The sequence below is a fragment of the Oncorhynchus keta genome, unplaced genomic scaffold (assembly GCF_023373465.1).
Source record: "Oncorhynchus keta strain PuntledgeMale-10-30-2019 unplaced genomic scaffold, Oket_V2 Un_contig_29392_pilon_pilon, whole genome shotgun sequence".
Classification (NCBI taxonomy): domain Eukaryota; kingdom Metazoa; phylum Chordata; class Actinopteri; order Salmoniformes; family Salmonidae; genus Oncorhynchus; species Oncorhynchus keta.
In genome coordinates this window covers 1-18,868 of record NW_026286522.1, presented here as the reverse complement: position 1 = coordinate 18,868, position 18,868 = coordinate 1, and the positions used below count along the sequence as shown (strand labels likewise).

The window sequence follows — 18,868 nt, the reverse complement described above, 5'->3', positions numbered from 1 at the left end:
AGGGGAGGGGTCCAATGACCTGTGCACCACGTCCATCTCTATGGAGGGGGGGAGGGGTCCAATGACCTGTGCACCACGTCCATCTCTATGGAGGGAGGGGTCCAATGACCTGTGCACCACGTCCATCTCTATGGAGGGAGGGGAGGGGTCCAATGACCTGTGCACCACGTCCATCTCTATGGAGGGAGGGGAGGGGTCCAATGACCTGTGCACCACGTCCATCTCTATGGAGGGAGGGGAGGGGTCCAATGACCTGTGCACCACGTCCATCTCTATGGAGGGAGGGGAGGGGTCCAATGACCTGTGCATCCATCTCTATGGAGGGAGGAGGGTCCAATGAGGTCCATCTCTATGGAGTCCAATGACCTGTGCACCACGTCCATCTCTATGGAGGGGAGGGGTCCAATGACCTGTGCACCACGTCCATCTCTATGGAGGGAGGGGAGGGGTCCAATAACCTGTGGAAGGGCTGCCAGTCTACTCATGTCATCATTGACTTGAATGGGGAGGCCACTTCTATGTATTTGCTCTGACTGCTGTGTTCTAAGGTTCCAGTTCTTTGCTCTGACTGCTGTGTTCTCTAAGGTTCTAGTTCTTTGCTCTGACTGCTGTGTTCTCTAATGTTCCAGTTCTTTGCTCTGACTGCTGTGTTCTCTAATGTTCCAGTTCTTTGCTCTGACTGCTGTGTTCTCTAAGGTTCTAGTTCTTTGCTCTGACTGCTGTGTTCTAAGGTTCCAGTTCTTTGCTCTGACTGCTGTGTTCTCTAATGTTCCAGTTCTTTGCTCTGACTGCTGTGTTCTCTAATGTTCCAGTTCTTTGCTCTGACTGCTGTGTTCTCTAATGTTCCAGTTCTTTGCTCTGACTGCTGTGTTCTCTAAGGTTCTAGTTCTTTGCTCTGACTGCTGTGTTCTAAGGTTCCAGTTCTTTGCTCTGACTGCTGTGTTCTCTAATGTTCCAGTTCTTTGCTCTGACTGCTGTGTTCTCTAAGGTTCTAGTTCTTTGCTCTGACTGCTGTGTTCTAAGGTTCCAGTTCTTTGCTCTGACTGCTGTGTTCTCTAATGTTCCAGTTCTTTGCTCTGACTGCTGTGTTCTCTAATGTTCCAGTTCTTTGCTCTGACTGCTGTGTTCTAAGGTTCCAGTTCTTTGCTCTGACTGCTGTGTTCTAAGGTTCCAGTTCTTTGCTCTGACTGCTGTGTTCTCTAAGGTTCCAGTTCTTTGCTCTGACTGCTGTGTTCTCTAAGGTTCCAGTTCTTTGCTCTGACTGCTGTGTTCTCTAAGGTTCCAGTTCTTTGCTCTGACTGCTGTGTTCTCTAAGGTTCCATTTCTTTGCTCTGACTGCTGTGTTCTCTAAGGTTCCAGTTCTTTGCTCTGACTGCTGTGTTCTCTAATGTTCCAGTTCTTTGCTCTGACTGCTGTGTTCTCTAATGTTCCAGTTCTTTGCTCTGACTGCTGTGTTCTCTAAGGTTCTAGTTCTTTGCTCTGACTGCTGTGTTCTCTAAGGTTCCAGTTCTTTGCTCTGACTGCTGTGTTCTTTAAGGTTCAAAAGACAAATAAGGAAACCAGTCAGGTAGCATCATGGATGACTTTATTATATTTGCAGCTGGTGGCAGAATGCAGTTTGATCAATCAGGTTAATTTGGACACCTGTGCTATGTTCAGAAAAACCTATGGATGGATAATATAATGTATTTCAGAGAGGGGGAGAGAAGAGGGTAGAGGGTAGAGAAGAGAAGAGGATAGAAGAGAAGGGGAAGAGGAGGGTAGAGAGAGGAAGAGGAGGGTAGAGGGGAAGAGGAGGGTAGAGAGGGTAGAAGAGGAGGGGTAGAGAGAGGAAGAGGAGGGTAGAGAGAGGAAGAGGAGGGTAGAGAGAGGAAGAGGAGGGTAGAGAGGGAGGAGGTAGAGAGGGGAAGAGGAGGGTAGAGAGGGGAAGAGGAGGGTAGAGAGGGGAAGAGGAGGGTAGAGAGGGAGGAGGAGGAAGAGGAGGGTAGAGAGGGGAAGAGGAGGGTAGAGAGAGGAAGAGGAGGGTAGAGAGAGAAGAGGAGGGTAGAGAGGGGAAGAAGAGGGTAGAGAGGAAGAAGAGGGTAGAGAGAGGAAGAAGAGGGTAGAGAGAGGAAGAAGAGGGTAGAGAGAGGAAGAAGAGGGTAGAGAGAGGAAGAAGAGGGTAGAGAGAGGAAGAAGAGGGTAGAGAGAGGAAGAAAGAGTGCAGTAGTCCATAGCTCATTCCCATCACAGTAACAGTACTACAGGAATCTAGCATTCACCCCTCAGGACAGAAGAAAGGTCTCCACTGTCTTTAAGCTCCTGTAAAAACACAGAACACATGTCAATACAGGTCTGATCTTCATACCAGCTGATACATGAGAAAATAACCCCTCCATGCTGCCTGTCTGCACATGGCATGACGACATTAAGCAGGCTAAGAAAACAGAAAACGGTGCTTTAGTGACACCTGGTGGAGAGTCTGTGGTACTGCTGTTGCCTCTGTCTGTGACACTGTGACATGCGTGGCTGATCCTATAAGGGTTGGTTTCCCCCAGACACAGATTCAGCCTAGTTTAGGACTAAAAAGCTATTTTAAACGGACGATCTCCATTGTGAATGGTGTATAGACATATTCAGACTAGTCCAGAACTAAGTGGAGGTAATAAGTGCAATTATGGTCTGAGGTGTAAAACAAAAATCAATTCTCACCTTCACAATGTCCAGCCCGCCAATGAGCTCCCCATTAACGTATAGCTGAGGGTACGTTGGCCAGTTTGAGTATGTCTTTAGACCCTGTCTAACCTGGACATCGGTGATTGGAAGACGCATGAAGAAAACCACGTTAACATGTAGAAAAACATCTTTAGGTTTCACCAACATGGTTTTGCAAATGTCATAGACAGATACAGCCTCTTTTACCTCGTCATCTTCCAGGATATCAAAGGTGCTGTATTCCACCCTGCAAACAGGAAACACAGGGAAGATATTAACCATTATATTATAAACACAGACAAGATATTAACCATTATATTATAAACACAGACAAGATATTAAACATCATATTATAAACACAGACAAGATATAATGAACTGAGCTTTGATATAGTGGTGTTACCTCACCCTGAGCTGTTCATTATAAAAAAAAAATATTTAAAAAAAAATATGCCATTTAGCAGACGCTTTTATCCAAAGCGACTTACAGTCATGTGTGCATACATTCTACGTATGGGTGGTCCCGGGAATCGAACCCACTACCCTGGCGTTACAAGCGCCATGCTCTACCAACTGTGCTACAGAAGGACCATTATCATGATATAGTGGTGTAAACCTCACCCTGCGCTGTTCATGATCATGATAGTGGTGTAAACCTCACCCTGAGCTGTTCATGATCATGATATAGTGGGTGTTACCTCACCCTGCGCTGTTCCTGATCATGATATAGTGGTGTTACCTCACCCTGCGCTGTTCATGATCATGATATAGTGGTGTAAACCTCACCCTGAGCTGTTCATGATCATGATATAGTAGTGTAAACCTCACCCTGAGCTGTTCATGATCATGATATAGTGGTGTTACCTCACCCTGCGCTGTTCATGATCATGATATAGTGGTGTTACCTCACCCTGCGCTGTTCATGATCATGATATAGTGGTGTTACCTCACCCTGAGCTGTTCATAATCATGATATAGTGGTGTTACCTCACCCTGAGCTGTTCATTATCATGATATAGTGTGTTACAAGCTGTTCATGATCATGATATAGTGGTATAAACCTCACCCTGTTCTTATTCATGATCATGATATAGTGGTGTTACCTCACCCTGCGCTGTTCATGATCATGATATAGTGGTGTTACCTCACCCTGAGCTGTTCATGATATAGTGGTGTTACCTCACCCTGAACTGTTCATTATCTCCAGTATTGTGATATAGTGGTGTTACCTCACCCTGAGCTGTTCATTATCTCCAGTATCGTGATATGGTGGTGTTCTCACCCTGAGCTGTTCATTATCTCCAGTATCGTGATATAGTGGTGTTCTCACCCTGAGCTGTTCATTATCTCCAGTATGGTGATATAGTGGTGTTACCTCACCCTGTTCATTATCTCCAGTATCGTGATATAGTGGTGTTCTCACCCTGAGCTGTTCATTATCTCCAGTATCGTGATATAGTGGTGTTACCTCACCCTGAGCTGTTCATTATCTCCAGTATCGTGATATAGTGGTGTTCTCTCACCCTGAGCTGTTCATTATCTCCAGTATCGTGATATAGTGGTGTTCTCACCCTGAGCTGTTCATTATCTCCAGTATCGTGATATAGTGGTGTTACCTCACCCTGAGCTGTTCATTATCTCCAGTATCGTGATATAGTGGTGTTACCTCACCCTGAGCTGTTCATTATCTCCAGTATCGTGATATAGTGGTGTTACCTCACCCTGAGCTGTTCATTATCTCCAGTATCGTGATATAGTGGTGTTACCTCACCCTGAGCTGTTCATTATCTCCAGTATCGTGATATAGTGGTGTTCTCTCACCCTGAGCTGTTCATTATCTCCAGTATCGTGATATAGTGGTGTTCTCTCACCCTGAGCTGTTCATTATCTCCAGTATCATGATATAGTGGTGTTCTCACCCTGAGCTGTTCATTATCTCCAGTATCGTGATATAGTGGTGTTACCTCACCCTGAGCTGTTCATTATCTCCAGTATCGTGATATAGTGGTGTTCTCTCACCCTGAGCTGTTCATTATCTCCAGTATGTGGTGTATAGTGAGTGTTATCGTGACCTCACCCTGAGCTGTTCATTATCTCCAGTATCGTGATATAGTGGTGTTCTCTCACCCTGAGCTGTTCATTATCTCCAGTGTATCGTGATATAGTGGTGTTACTCACCCTGAGCTGTTCATTATCTCCAGTATCGTGATATAGTTGTGTTCTCACCCTGAGCTGTTCATTATCTCCAGTATCGTGATATAGTGGTGTTACCTCACCCTGAGCTGTTCATTATCTCCAGTATATATAGTGGTGTTCCTCACCCTGTGTTCATTATCTCCAGTATCGTGATATAGTGGTGTTACCTCACCCTGAGCTGTTCATTATCTCCAGTATCGTGATATAGTGGTGTTACCGCACCCTGTTCATTATCTCCAGTATCGTGATATAGTGGTGTTACCTCACCCTGTTCATTATCTCCAGTATCGTGATATAGTGGTGTTACCTCACCCTGTTCATTATCTCCAGTATCGTGATATAGTGGTGTTACCTCACCCTGTTCATTATCTCCAGTATCGTGATATAGTGGTTCTCCAGTATCGTGATATAGTGGTTCTCCAGTATCGTGATATAGTGGTGTTATCTCACCCTGAGCTGTTCATTATCTCCAGTATCTGAAGACTGAATCCACACTTGGCTTGCTACAGATACAGGAAGAAAAACAGACTTTAGAAACCGAACAGATAACTTAAATCATACCCATGTCAGTATCTTAACAAAGAACATACACTTTATAATCAACATATTTACTCAATTCAGATCCTTCAACGGGCGAGTCCACACAAAACCATTTTATTGCAGAACAAAATCACAGGAAGCAATGTTTCTTTTTAAGACAAAGATCTTTTCAAATAGCTAATATAAAAATGGTGCTTTCTGAGTGAGTAGCAGAAATGCTTTCAAGATAACACATGGTTTTAAGTGGCGACCTAGTGGTTAGAGCGTTGGGCCAGTAACCAGCAGGTAGCCTAGTGGTTAGAGCGTTGGGCCAGTAACCAGCAGGTAGCCTAGTGGTTAGAGCGTTGGGCCAGTAACCAGCAGGTAGCCTAGTGGTTAGAGCGTTGGGCCAGTAACCAGCAGGTAGCCTAGTGGTTAGAGCGTTGGGCCAGTAACCAGCAGGTAGCCTAGTGGTTAGAGCGTTGGGCCCACCAGCAGGTAGCCTAGTGGTTAGAGCGTTGGGCCAGTAACCAGCAGGTAGCCTAGTGGTTAGAGTGTTGGACCAGTAACCAGCAGGTAGCCTTGGTTAGAGCGTTGGACCAGTAACCAGCAGGTAGCCTAGTGGTTAGAGTGTTGGGCCAGTAACCAGCAGGTAGCCTAGTGGTTAGAGCGTTGGGCCAGTAACCAGCAGGTAGCCTAGTGGTTAGAGCATTGGGCCAGTAACTCAGGTAGCCTAGTGGTTAGAGCGTTGGGCCAGTAACCAGCAGGTAGCCTAGTGGTTAGAGCGTTGGGCCAGTAACCAGCAGGTAGCCTAGTGGTTAGAGCGTTGGGCCAGTAACCAGCAGGTTGCCTAGTGGTTAGAGCGTTGGGCCAGTAACCAGCAGGTTGCCTAGTGGTTAGAGCGTTGGGCCAGTAACCAGCAGGTTGCCTAGTGGTTAGAGCGTTGGGCCAGTAACCAGCAGGTAGCCTAGTGGTTAGAGCGTTGGGCCAGTAACCAGCAGGTAGCCTAGTGGTTAGAGCGTTGGGCCAGTAACCAGCAGGTAGCCTAGTGGTTAGAGCGTTAGCCAGTAACCAGCAGGTAGCCTAGTGGTTAGAGCGTTGGGCCAGTCACCAGCAGGTAGCCTAGTGGTTAGAGCGTTGGGCCAGTCACCAGCAGGTAGCCTAGTGGTTAGAGCGTTGGGCCAATCACCAGCAGGTAGCCTAGTGGTTAGAGCGTTGGGCCAGTAACCAGCAGGTAGCCTAGTGGTTAGAGCTTGGGCCAGTAACCAGCAGGTAGCCTAGTGGTTAGAGCGTTCCAGTAACCAGCAGGTAGCCTAGTGGTTAGAGCTCCAGTAAGTAACCAGCAGGTGCCTAGTGGTTAGAGCGTTGGGCCAGTAACCAGCAGGTAGCCTAGTGGTTAGAGCGTTGGGCCAGTAACCAGCAGGTAGCCTAGTGGTTAGAGCGTTGGGCCAGTAACCAGCAGGTAGCCTAGTGGTTAGAGCGTTGGGCCAGTAACCAGCAGGTAGCCTAGTGGTTAGAGCGTGGGCCAGTAACCAGCAGGTAGCCTAGTGGTTAGAGCGTTGGGCCAGTAACCAGCAGGTAGCCTAGTGGTTAGAGCGTTGGGCCAGTAACCAGCAGGTAGCCTAGTGGTTAGAGCGTTGGGCCAGTAGCAGGTAGCCTAGTGGTTAGAGCGTTGGGCCATCTAGGTAGCCTAGTGGTTAGAGCTGTTAGCCAATAACCAGCAGGTAGCCTAGTGGTTAGAGCGTTGGGCCAGGAACCAGCAGGTAGCCTAGTGGTTAGAGCTGTTGGAGCCAGTAACCAGCAGGTAGCCTAGTGGTTAGAGCGTTGGGCCAGTAACCAGCAAGTAGCCTAGTGGTTAGAGCGTTGGGCCAGTAACGAGCAGGTAGCCTAGTGGTTAGAGCGTTGGGCCAGTAACCAGCAGGTAGCCTAGTGGTTAGAGCGTTGGGCCAATAACCAGCAGGTAGCCTAGTGGTTAGAGCGTTGGGCCAGTAACCAGCAGGTAGCCTAGTGGTTAGAGCATTGGGCCAGTAACCAGCAGGTAGCCTAGTGGTTAGAGCGTTGGGCCAGTAACCCGAAAGGTTGCCGGATCGAATCCCCGAGCTAACGAGGTAAAAAATATGTCATTCTGAACAAGGCACTGTTCCAACGCCGTCAACGTAAATAAGAATTTGTTCTTAACCGACATGCCGAGTTAAGCAGGAGGAGTCAGGACTTCTTCCCTCCAGGAATGAAACCAAACTCAAGCTTTCATTGAGCAAGTTTCAACTTGCTGTTGGTTTCACAGGACCCCACTTAGAAACGGTCTTTTGAGAAATGGGAAACTAAATAAAGATCTGTATCTACAGATAGAACCAAAGGGAGAGACGGGATTCACACGGGACCTGGTTTAAACTACTCTGAAGATATCTCTTCATCTGTGAGCAGCAGCAATCAATATGAAGAGGTAGGAGGGGGGGGTACTCCTGAACCATTAGTGTGTGTGTGTGTGTGTGTGTGTGTCTGGGGGTACTCCTGAACCATTAGTGTCTGTGTGTGTGTCTGGGGGGATACTCCTGAACCATTAGTGGCTGTGTCTGGGGGGTACTCCTGAACCATTAGTGTCTGTGTGTGTGTCTTGGGGGGGGGGTACTCCTGAACCATTAGTGTCTACGTGTGTGTGTGTGTGTGTGTGTGTGTGTGTGTGCGTCTGGGGGGGATCCCACTGCTCTGTGAGGTGAAGAATATCATTGATTTCAGATTTGCCTCAATTCTGTTGAAATGTATGCAATACCAATTGTCCTTACTGTACTATATTAGAGTATATACTGGAGTTATATTAGAATAGTATTATACTGGATTTATATTAGAGTTGTATTAAATAGTATTGTATAGGCCAACTGGTACCTTTTGAAGTAATGTACTAGAGTTATATTAGAATAGTATTATATAGGCCAACTGGTACCTCTTGAAGTAATGTATTGGAGTTATATTAGAATAGTATTATATAGTAGTATATAGGCCAACTGGTACCTCTTGAAGTAATGTACTGGAGTTATATTAGAATAGTATTATATAGTAGTATATAGGCCAACTGGTACCTCTTGAAGTAATGTACTGGAGTTATATTAGAATAGTATTATATAGTAGTATATAGGCCAACTGGTACCTCTTGAAGTAATGTACTGGAGTTATATTAGAATAGTATTATATAGTAGTATATAGGCTAACTGGTACCACTTGAAGTAATGTATGTCCTGTTATATAGTGACACCTCTTTATTGTCCTGTTATATAGTGACACCTACATACCTCTTTATTGTCCTGTTATATAGTGACACCTCTTTATTGTCCTGTTATATAGTGACACCTACGTACCTCTTTATTGTCCTGTTATATAGTGACACCTCTTTATTGTCCTGTTATATAGTGACACCTACGTACCTCTTTATTGTCCTGTTATATAGTGACACCTCTTTATTGTCCTGTTATATAGTGACACCTCTTTATTGTCCTGTTATATAGTGACACCTACGTACCTCTTTATTGTCCTGTTATATAGTGACACCTCTTTATTGTCCTGTTCTATAGTGACACCTACGTACCTCTTTATTGTCCTGTTATATAGTGACACCTCTTTATTGTCCTGTTATATAGTGACACCTACGTACCTCTTTATTGTCCTGTTATATAGTGACACCTACGTACCTCTTTATTGTCCTGTTATATAGTGACACCTCTTTATTGTCCTGTTATATAGTGACACCTACGTACCTCTTTATTGTCCTGTTATATAGTGACACCTCTTTATTGTCCTGTTATATAGTGACACCTCTTTATTGTCCTGTTATATAGTGACACCTACGTACCTCTTTATTGTCCTGTTATATAGTGACACCTCTTTATTGTCCTGTTCTATAGTGACACCTACGTACCTCTTTATTGTCCTGTTATATAGTGACACCTCTTTATTGTCCTGTTATATAGTGACACCTACGTACCTCTTTATTGTCCTGTTATATAGTGACACCTCTTTATTGTCCTGTTATATAGTGACACCTACGTACCTCTTTATTGTCCTGTTATATAGTGACACCTACGTACCTCTTTATTGTCCTGTTCTATAGTGACAACTACGTACCTCTTTATTGTCCTGTTATATAGTGACACCTCTTTATTGTCCTGTTATATAGTGACACCTCTTTATTGTCCTGTTATATAGTGACACCTCTTTATTGTCCTGTTATATAGTGACACCTCTTTATTGTCCTGTTATATAGTGACACCTCTTTATTGTCCTGTTATATAGTGACACCTCTTTATTGTCCTGTTATATAGTGACACCTCTTTATTGTCCTGTTATATAGTGACACCTCTTTATTGTCCTGTTATATAGTGACACCTCTTTATTGTCCTGTTATATAGTGACACCTCTTTATTGTCCTGTTATATAGTGACACCTCTTTATTGTCCTGTTATATAGTGACACCTCTTTATTGTCCTGTTATATAGTGACACCTCTTTATTGTCCTGTTATATAGTGACACCTCTTTATTGTCCTGTTATATAGTGACACCTCTTTATTGTCCTGTTATACAGTGACACCTACGTACCTCTTTATTGTCCTGTTATATAGTGACACCTCTTTATTGTCCTGTTATATAGTGACACCTACGTACCTCTTTATTGTCCTGTTATACAGTGACACCTACGTACCTCTTTATTGTCCTGTTATATAGTGACACCTACGTACCTCTTTATTGTCCTGTTATACAGTGACACCTACGTACCTCTTTATTGTCCTGTTATATAGTGACACCTACGTACCTCTTTATTGTCCTGTTATACAGTGACACCTACGTACCTCTTTATTGTCCTGTTATACAGTGACACCTACGTACCTCTTTATTGTCCTGTTATATAGTGACACCTACGTACCTCTTTATTGTCCTGTTATATAGTGACACCTCTTTATTGTCCTGTTATATAGTGACACCTACGTACCTCTTTATTGTCCTGTTACACAGTGACACCTACGTACCTCTTTATTGTCCTGTTATATAGTGACACCTCTTTATTGTCCTGTTATATAGTGACACCTACGTACCTCTTTATTGTCCTGTTATATAGTGACACCTACGTACCTCTTTATTGTCCTGTTATACAGTGACACCTACGTACCTCTTTATTGTCCTGTTATATAGTGACACCTACGTACCTCTTTATTGTCCTGTTATATAGTGACACCTCTTTATTGTCCTGTTATATAGTGACACCTACGTACCTCTTTATTGTCCTGTTATATAGTGACACCTCTTTATTGTCCTGTTATACAGTGACACCTACGTACCTCTTTATTGTCCTGTTATACAGTGACACCTACGTACCTCTTTATTGTCCTGTTATACAGTGACACCTACGTACCTCTTTATTGTCCTGTTATATAGTGACACCTACGTACCTCTTTATTGTCCTGTTATATAGTGACACCTACGTACCTCTTTATTGTCCTGTTATACAGTGACACCTCTTTATTGTCCTGTTATATAGTGACACCTACGTACCTCTTTATTGTCCTGTTATACAGTGACACCTCTTTATTGTCCTGTTATACAGTGACACCTACGTACCTCTTTATTGTCCTGTTATATAGTGACACCTACGTACCTCTTTATTGTCCTGTTATATAGTGACACCTATGTACCTCTTTATTGTCCTGTTATACAGTGACACCTACGTACCTCTTTATTGTCCTGTTATATAGTGACACCTACGTACCTCTTTATTGTCCTGTTATATAGTGACACCTACGTACCTCTTTATTGTCCTGTTATACAGTGACACCTTTTTATTGTCCTGTTATATAGTGACACCTCTTTATTGTCCTGTTATACAGTGACACCTACGTACCTCTTTATTGTCCTGTTATATAGTGACACCTACGTACCTCTTTATTGTCCTGTTATATAGTGACACCTACGTACCTCTTTATTGTCCTGTTATACAGTGACACCTACGTACCTCTTTATTGTCCTGTTATATAGTGACACCTACGTACCTCTTTATTGTCCTGTTATATAGTGACACCTCTTTATTGTCCTGTTATATAGTGACACCTACGTACCTCTTTATTGTCCTGTTATACAGTGACACCTACGTACCTCTTTATTGTCCTGTTATATAGTGACACCTCTTTATTGTCCTGTTATATAGTGACACCTACGTACCTCTTTATTGTCCTGTTATATAGTGACACCTACGTACCTCTTTATTGTCCTGTTACACAGTGACACCTACGTACCTCTTTATTGTCCTGTTATATAGTGACACCTACGTACCTCTTTATTGTCCTGTTATATAGTGACACCTACGTACCTCTTTATTGTCCTGTTATATAGTGACACCTACGTACCTCTTTATTGTCCTGTTATATAGTGACACCTCTTTATTGTCCTGTTATATAGTGACACCTACGTACCTCTTTATTGTCCTGTTATATAGTGACACCTCTTTATTGTCCTGTTATATAGTGACACCTACGTACCTCTTTATTGTCCTGTTATACAGTGACACCTACGTACCTCTTTATTGTCCTGTTATATAGTGACACCTACGTACCTCTTTATTGTCCTGTTATATAGTGACACCTACGTACCTCTTTATTGCCCTTCATGAACAGCATGACTGGACTCCTGTTGATGGTCGACTTCAACCTGGAGGTTATAAGGACAGTCCATAAGTCGCACAATACAACGTGCCATCGTGTGTGTGTGTGTGTGTGTGTGTGTGTGTGTGTGTGTGTGTGTGTTTATAAAGGTGTGTTTTACCTGTGCTCCAGTGTGACAGCCTTGGGACAGGTATTCCCCAGCTCTCCAGATTCAGCTAGTTCCTACAACAGGTATCAACACTGAGATGGGTCACACTGCAGAAGCCCTTTGTTCTACTGTACCTACACACTAACACAGTCAGTCTGAATCACGCTAACACACACACACCTACAGTCTGAATCACACTAACACACACACCTACAGTCTGAATCACACTAACACACACACACCTACAGTCTGAATCACACTAACACACACCTACAGTCTGAATCACACTAACACACACACACCTACAGTCTGAATCACACTAACACACACACACCTACAGTCTGAATCACACTAACACACACACACCTACAGTCTGAATCACACTAACACACACACACACCTACAGTCTGAATCACGCTAACACACACACCTACAGTCTGAATCACACTAAAACACACACACCTACAGTCTGAATCACGCTAACACACACACACCTACAGTCTGAATCACACTAACACACACACACCTACAGTCTGAATCACGCTAACACACACACCTACAGTCTGAATCACACTAAAACACACACACCTACAGTCTGAATCACACTAACACACACACACCTACAGTCTGAATCACACTAACACACACACCTACAGTCTGAATCACACTAACACACACACACCTACAGTCTGAATCACACTAACACACACACACACACACCTACAGTCTGAATCACGCTAACACACACACCTACAGTCTGAATCACACTAAAACACACACACACACCTACAGTCTGAATCACACTAACACACACACACCTACAGTCTGAATCACACTAACACACACACACCTACAGTCTGAATCACACTAACACACACACACACCTACAGTCTGAATCACGCTAACACACACACCTACAGTCTGAATCACACTAAAACACACACCTAGAGTCTGAATCACACACACACACACACACACACACACACACACACACACACACACACACACACACTTACAGTCTGAATCACACTAAAACACACACACACCTACAGTCTGAATCACACTAACACACACACCTACAGTCTGAATCACACTAACACACACACACCTACAGTCTGAATCACACTAAAACACACACACCTACAGTCTGAATCACACTAAAACACACACCTACAGTCTGAATCACACTAAAACACACACCTACAGTCTGAATCACACTAACACACACACCTACAGTCTGAATCACACTAACACACACACCTACAGTCTGAATCACACTAAAACACACACCTACAGTCTGAATCACACTAACACACACACACACCTACAGTCTGAATCACACTAAAACACACACCTACAGTCTGAATCACACTAACACACACACCTACAGTCTGAATCACACTAAAACACACACCTACAGTCTGAATCACACTAAAACACACACCTACAGTCTGAATCACACTAACACACACACCTACAGTCTGAATCACACTAACACACACACACACACCTACAGTCTGAATCACACTAAAACACACACCTACAGTCTGAATCACACTAACACACACACACACCTACAGTCTGAATCACACTAAAACACACACCTACAGTCTGAATCACACTAACACACACACCTACAGTCTGAATCACACTAACACACACCTACAGTCTGAATCACACTAACACACACCTACAGTCTGAATCACACTAAAACACACACACACACACCTACAGTCTGAATCAGACTAACACCCACACACACTACCGTTCAAAAGTTTGTGGTCACTTAGAAATGTCCTTGTTTTTTAAAGAAAAGCTACATTTTTGCCCATTAAATTGATCAGAAATACAGTTGTAGACATTGTTAATGTTGTGAATTGAAATTATATTTTGTGAGTCGAACAGTAACAGGAAAACTATTTCAGTAGCCTCCCTTTTCGGATCATGTTGCTGTAAAACCTCAGGTTGATCTGGGCATGTATTTAAAATGAGACTCTGCAACTTAATAGCCTACATAGCCTGCTAGTAGCCTGCTAGTCAAGCCTGCAGTGAACACATCTAAAAAAAAATGTAAGAAAAATATGACTCGAGAAGTACATTTTCCTGAAGACAATGATGTGATGTGTGCTCGCGTCAGCTGTCTAAATAGATTGTGCATGCTAGATTGTGTTAAATGTAGAATTCAAAATGGAATAGAAGCTGAAGCAGATCAACACAGTAAAGACAGGGCCTGATGACTTTAATAGAATGCTATACATAGAACATCCATTATGATGAATGACAGAACGATGCCCTCCATCTTGGCTGGGACATTTTTTACTGGTCTAGGAACAGTGGGTTAACTGGTCTAGGAACAGTGGGTTAACTGGTCTAGGAACAGTGGGTTAACAGGTCTAGGAACAGTGGGTTAACTGGTCTAGGAACAGTGGGTTAACTGGTCTAGGAACAGTGGGTTAACTGGTCAAGGAACAGTGGGTTAACTGGTCTAGGAACAGTGGGTTAACTGGTCTAGGAACAGTGGGTTAACTGGTCTAGGAACAGTGGGTTAACTGGTCTAGGAACAGTGGGTTAACTGGTCTAGGAACAGTGGGTTAACTGGTCTAGGAACAGTGGGTTAACTGGTCTAGGAACAGTGGGTTAACTGGTCTAGGAACAGTGGGTTAACTGGTCTAGGAACAGTGGGTTAACTGGTCTAGGGACAGTGGGTTAGTCTAGGAACAGTGGGTTAACTAGTCTAGGAACAGTGGGTTAACTGGTCTAGGGACAGTGGGTTAACTAGTCTAGGAACAGTGGGTTAACTGGTCTAGGAACAGTGGGTTAACTGGTCTAGGAACAGTGGGTTAACTGGTCTAGGAACAGTGGGTTAACTGGTCTAGGAACAGTGGGTTAACTGGTCTAGGAACAGTGGGTTAACTGGTCTAGGAACAGTGGGTTAACTGGTCTAGGGACAGTGGGTTAACTGGTCTAGGGACAGTGGGTTAACTGGTCTAGGGACAGTGGGTTAACTGGTCTAGGGACAGTGGGTTAACTGGTCTAGGAACAGTGGGTTAACTGGTCTAGGAACAGTGGGTTAACTGGTCTAGGAACAGTGGGTTAACTGGTCTAGGAACAGTGGGTTAACTGGTCTAGGAACAGTGGGTTAACTGGTCTAGGAACAGTGGGTTAACTGGTCTAGGGACAGTGGGTTAACTGGTCTAGGAACAGTGGGTTAACTGGTCTAGGAACAGTGGGTTAACTGGTCTAGGAACAGTGGGTTAACTAGTCTAGGAACAGTGGGTTAACTAGTCTAGGGACAGTGGGTTAACTAGTCTAGGGACAGTGGGTTAACTGGTCTAGGGACAGTGGGTTAACTGGTCTAGGAACAGTGGGTTAACTGGTCTAGGAACAGTGGGTTAACTGGTCTAGGAACAGTGGGTTAACTGGTCTAGGAACAGTGGGTTAACTGGTCTAGGAACAGTGGTCTAGGAACAGTGGGTTAACTGGTCTAGGAACAGTGGGTTAACTGGTCTAGGAACAGTGGGTTAACTGGTCTAGGAACAGTGGGTTAACTGGTCTAGGACAGTGGGTTAACTGGTCTAGGGACAGTGGGTTAACTGGTCTAGGGACAGTGGGTTAACTGCCTGTTCAGGGGCAGAACGACAGATTTGTACCTTGTCAGCTCGGGGGTTTGAACTCGCAACCTTCCGGTTACTAGTCCAACGCTCTAACCACTAGGCTACCCTGCCGCCCCATGCTGTCAATAGTGCTATCCAACTGCTGAAACCAATGTGGTTCATTAGAGTCCTGACCAGGACTCAAACCCTGGTCTCGGTCATTCTAAAACCACTACACCAAAAGGCTCAAATCTCTTGGTGAGGTCTCTAGGAGTTATACCAAAGTTATTTAGTATTTTTTGTTTTACAAGGGTTTTACATTTATCATTTTTGTTGTTGTTGTCCATGTTTATGTTTTTCGTTCGCCTCAGTTCTCTGGAAAATACAAATGCGCGTTTAACACGACTCACCTTGACAATGTCCAGTCCCCCACGAAATCTCCGCTAACATAAACCTGAGGGTAGGTGGGCCAGTTGGAGAAGGTCTTCAGCCCCCTCTCACTTCCTCGTCTGACAGGATGTCAAAACTGCTGAACTGATGGCATGGTCCTTGAAAAGCGCTACAATCTGACGGCTGAAGCCTGGGTGATGGGGAGAAACACACTGTGCTTGTAAACCTAGCTGTTATACTGGACAGCATGGTCCTTCAATAGAACTACAATCTGATGGCTGAAGCCTGGGTGATGGGGAGAAACACACTGTGTTTGTAAACTAGCTGTTATACTGGGACAGCATGGTCCTTCAATAGAACTACAATCTGACGGCTGAAGCCTGGGTGATGGGGAGAAACACACTGTGTTTGTAAACCTAGTATGAGACACGGCTGTTATACTGACAGCATGGTCCTTCAATAGAAACTACAATCTGATGGCTGAAGCCTGGGTGATGGGGAGAAACACACTGTGTTTGTAAACCTAGCTGTTATACTGGACAGCATGGTCCTTCAATAGAACTACACCCTGATGGCTGAAGCCTGGGTGACAGGGAGAAACACACTGTGTTTGTAAAACTAGCTGTTATACTGACAAAGCATGGTCCTTCAATAGAACTACAATCTGATGGCTGAAGCCTGGGTGATGGGGAGAAACACACTGTGTTTGTAAACCTAGCTGTTATACTGGACAGCATGGTCCTTCAATAGAACTACAATCTGATGGCTGAAGCCTGGGTGATGGGGAGAAACACACTGTGTTTGTAAACCTAGTATGAGACACGGCTGTTATACTGGACAGCATGGTCCTTCAATAGAACTACAATCTGATGGCTGAAGCCTGGGTGATGGGGAGAAACACACTGTGTTTGTAAACCTAGCTGTTATACTGGACAGCATGGTCCTTCAATAGAACTACAATCTGATGGCTGAAGCCTGGGTGACGAGGAGAAACACACTGTGTTTGTAAACCTAGTATAAGACACGGCTGTTATACTGGACAGCATGGTCCTTCAATAGAACTACAATCTGATGGCTGAAGCCTGGGTGATGGGGAGAAACACACTGTGTTTGTAAACCTAGCTGTTATACTGGACAGCATGGTCCTTCAATAGAACTACAATCTGATGGCTGAAGCCTGGGTGATGGGGAGAAACACACTGTGTTTGTAAACCTAGCTGTTATACTGGACAGCATGGTCCTTCAATAGAACTACAATCTGATGGCTGAAGCCTGGGTGATGGGGAGAAACACACTGTGTTTGTAAACCTAGCTGTTATACTGGACAGCATGGTCCTTCAATAGAACTACAATCTGATGGCTGAAGCCTGGGTGATGGGGAGAAACACACTGTGTTTGTAAACCTAGTATGAGACACGGCTGTTATACTGGACAGCATGGTCCTTCAATAGAACTACAATCTGATGGCTGAAGCCTGGGTGATGGGGAGAAACACACTGTGTTTGTAAACCTAGTATGAGACACGGCTGTTATACTGGACAGCATGGTCCTTCAATAGAACTACAATCTGATGGCTGAAGCCTGGGTGATGGGGAGAAACACACTGTGTTTGTAAACCTAGCTGTTATACTGGACAGCATGGTCCTTCAATAGAAATAGTGAGTTGTCAGTGTGTTCCCATCGCCTGCCCTTCTTCAGGAGTGTGCACTCGTACACTCCAAACATATTCCCAACACCAGAGGGGGAGTGTACAAGTGCACACTTTGGGAGAAGGGTAGATCATCAGAATGGAGCCTTGCTGTTATCAGAATGGACCACAGAAGTCCTTGTCTGTTTGTTGTGACTAGTGATTTATACATGAGTTATAACTCTTCTGGATATATATCTGGTTATAGGGCTGGTTATAGGGCTGGTTATAGGGCTGGTCATAGGGCTGGTTATAGGGCTGGGGAAAGGGCTGGGTATAGGGCTGGGGATAGGGCTGGGTATAGGGTCAGATAGGGCTGGTCATAGGGCTGGGTATAGGGCTGGGAATAGGGCTGGTTATAGGGCTGGGGATAGGCTGGTTATAGGCTGGTTATAGGGCTAGAATAGGGCTAGAATAGGGCTGAGTATATAGGCTGGTTATAGGGCTGGGGATAGGGCTAGAATAGGCTGGGGATAGGGCTGGGGATAGGGCTGGGAATAGGGCTGGGAATAGGGCTGGTTATAGGGCTGGGGATAGGGGCTGGGTAAAGTGCTGGTTATAGGGCTGGGAATAGGGCTGGGAATAGGCTCGGTATAGGGCTGGGTATAGGGCTGGGTATAGGGCTGTTTATAGGGCTGGGAATAGGGCTGGGTATAGGGCTGGGGTATAGGGCTGGGAATAGGGCTGGGTATAGGGCTGGGTATAGGGCTGGGAATAGGGCTGAATAGGGCTGGGAATAGGGCTGGGAATAGGGCTGGGGTATAGGGCTGGGGTATAGGGCTGGGGTATAGGGCTGGGTATAGGGCTGGGTATGTGGTCCTTCTGTAGCTCAGTTGGTAGAGCATGGCGCTTGTAACGCCAGGGTAGTGGGTTCGATTCCCGGGACCACCCATACTTAGAATGTATGCACACATGACTGTAAGTCGCTTTGGATAAAAGCGTCTGCTAAATGGCATATATTATATTATATATTATATTATATTATTAACTACAATCTGAC

General features: G+C 44.5%; 1 protein-coding gene and 4 long non-coding RNA genes across 12 annotated transcripts; 1 reads left to right on the top strand and 4 right to left on the bottom strand.

The window, feature by feature from the left end:
• Positions 1-2,085: 2,085 nt before the first annotated feature.
• On the bottom strand, positions 2,086-12,439 carry LOC127923346 (glutaredoxin-3-like). Its single transcript, XM_052507360.1, has 6 exons — positions 12,211-12,439; positions 12,039-12,096; positions 5,340-5,392; positions 2,902-2,941; positions 2,692-2,784; positions 2,086-2,301 (listed from the first exon to the last, which is right to left on the bottom strand). The coding sequence occupies exons 2-6, from the start codon at positions 12,063-12,065 to the stop codon at positions 2,251-2,253; spliced, it is 264 nt and encodes an 87-aa protein (XP_052363320.1). The 5' UTR covers positions 12,066-12,096; positions 12,211-12,439; the 3' UTR covers positions 2,086-2,250.
• On the bottom strand, positions 2,951-5,333 carry LOC127923350 (uncharacterized). 5 transcript variants are annotated; one of them, XR_008114190.1, is made up of 4 exons: positions 5,057-5,333; positions 4,410-4,507; positions 3,838-3,872; positions 2,951-3,096 (listed from the first exon to the last, which is right to left on the bottom strand). It is a non-coding gene; the product is annotated as an uncharacterized LOC127923350 (long non-coding RNA). The 5 variants fall into 5 exon arrangements; XR_008114192.1 differs by lacking the exons at positions 2,951-3,096; positions 5,057-5,333 and adding exons at positions 3,398-3,474; positions 3,599-3,639 and having other exon boundaries at positions 3,797-3,872; positions 4,410-4,553; XR_008114191.1 differs by lacking the exons at positions 2,951-3,096; positions 5,057-5,333 and adding exons at positions 3,398-3,474; positions 3,558-3,639 and having other exon boundaries at positions 4,410-4,553.
• Positions 5,425-7,859, top strand: LOC127923349 (uncharacterized). 2 transcript variants are annotated; one of them, XR_008114186.1, is made up of 4 exons: positions 5,425-5,870; positions 6,137-6,292; positions 6,793-6,909; positions 7,213-7,859. It is a non-coding gene; the product is annotated as an uncharacterized LOC127923349 (long non-coding RNA). The 2 variants fall into 2 exon arrangements; XR_008114187.1 differs by lacking the exon at positions 6,137-6,292.
• A 90-nt stretch (positions 12,440-12,529) lies between the features above and the next one.
• On the bottom strand, positions 12,530-16,215 carry LOC127923347 (uncharacterized). The gene is made up of 4 exons (XR_008114181.1): positions 13,241-16,215; positions 12,819-13,142; positions 12,691-12,754; positions 12,530-12,564 (listed from the first exon to the last, which is right to left on the bottom strand). It is a non-coding gene; the product is annotated as an uncharacterized LOC127923347 (long non-coding RNA).
• Positions 16,216-16,513: 298 nt separating this feature from the next.
• LOC127923348 (uncharacterized) lies at positions 16,514-17,836 on the bottom strand. Of its 3 annotated transcripts, none has more exons than XR_008114182.1 (3): positions 17,300-17,830; positions 16,896-17,192; positions 16,514-16,597 (listed from the first exon to the last, which is right to left on the bottom strand). It is a non-coding gene; the product is annotated as an uncharacterized LOC127923348 (long non-coding RNA). The 3 variants fall into 3 exon arrangements; XR_008114184.1 differs by lacking the exon at positions 16,514-16,597 and having other exon boundaries at positions 16,834-17,192; positions 17,300-17,584; positions 17,799-17,836; XR_008114183.1 differs by lacking the exon at positions 16,514-16,597 and having other exon boundaries at positions 16,834-16,990; positions 17,098-17,192.
• Positions 17,837-18,868: the final 1,032 nt, after the last annotated feature.

What these genes read in the sequence shown, in the direction of transcription:
- LOC127923346 (XM_052507360.1), bottom strand. Translation starts at nt 12,065, where the DNA reads ATGCTGTTCATGAAGGGCAATAAAGAG. An exon ending in GAGATAATGAACAGCTCAGG is followed by an intron (nt 2,942 to 5,339) that starts GTGAGATAACAC and finishes TCCTGTTTGCAG; the next exon opens with GGTGGAATACAGCACCTTTG. An exon ending in ATATCCTGGAAGATGACGAG is followed by an intron (nt 2,785 to 2,901) that starts GTAAAAGAGGCT and finishes ACCGATGTCCAG; the next exon opens with GTTAGACAGGGTCTAAAGAC.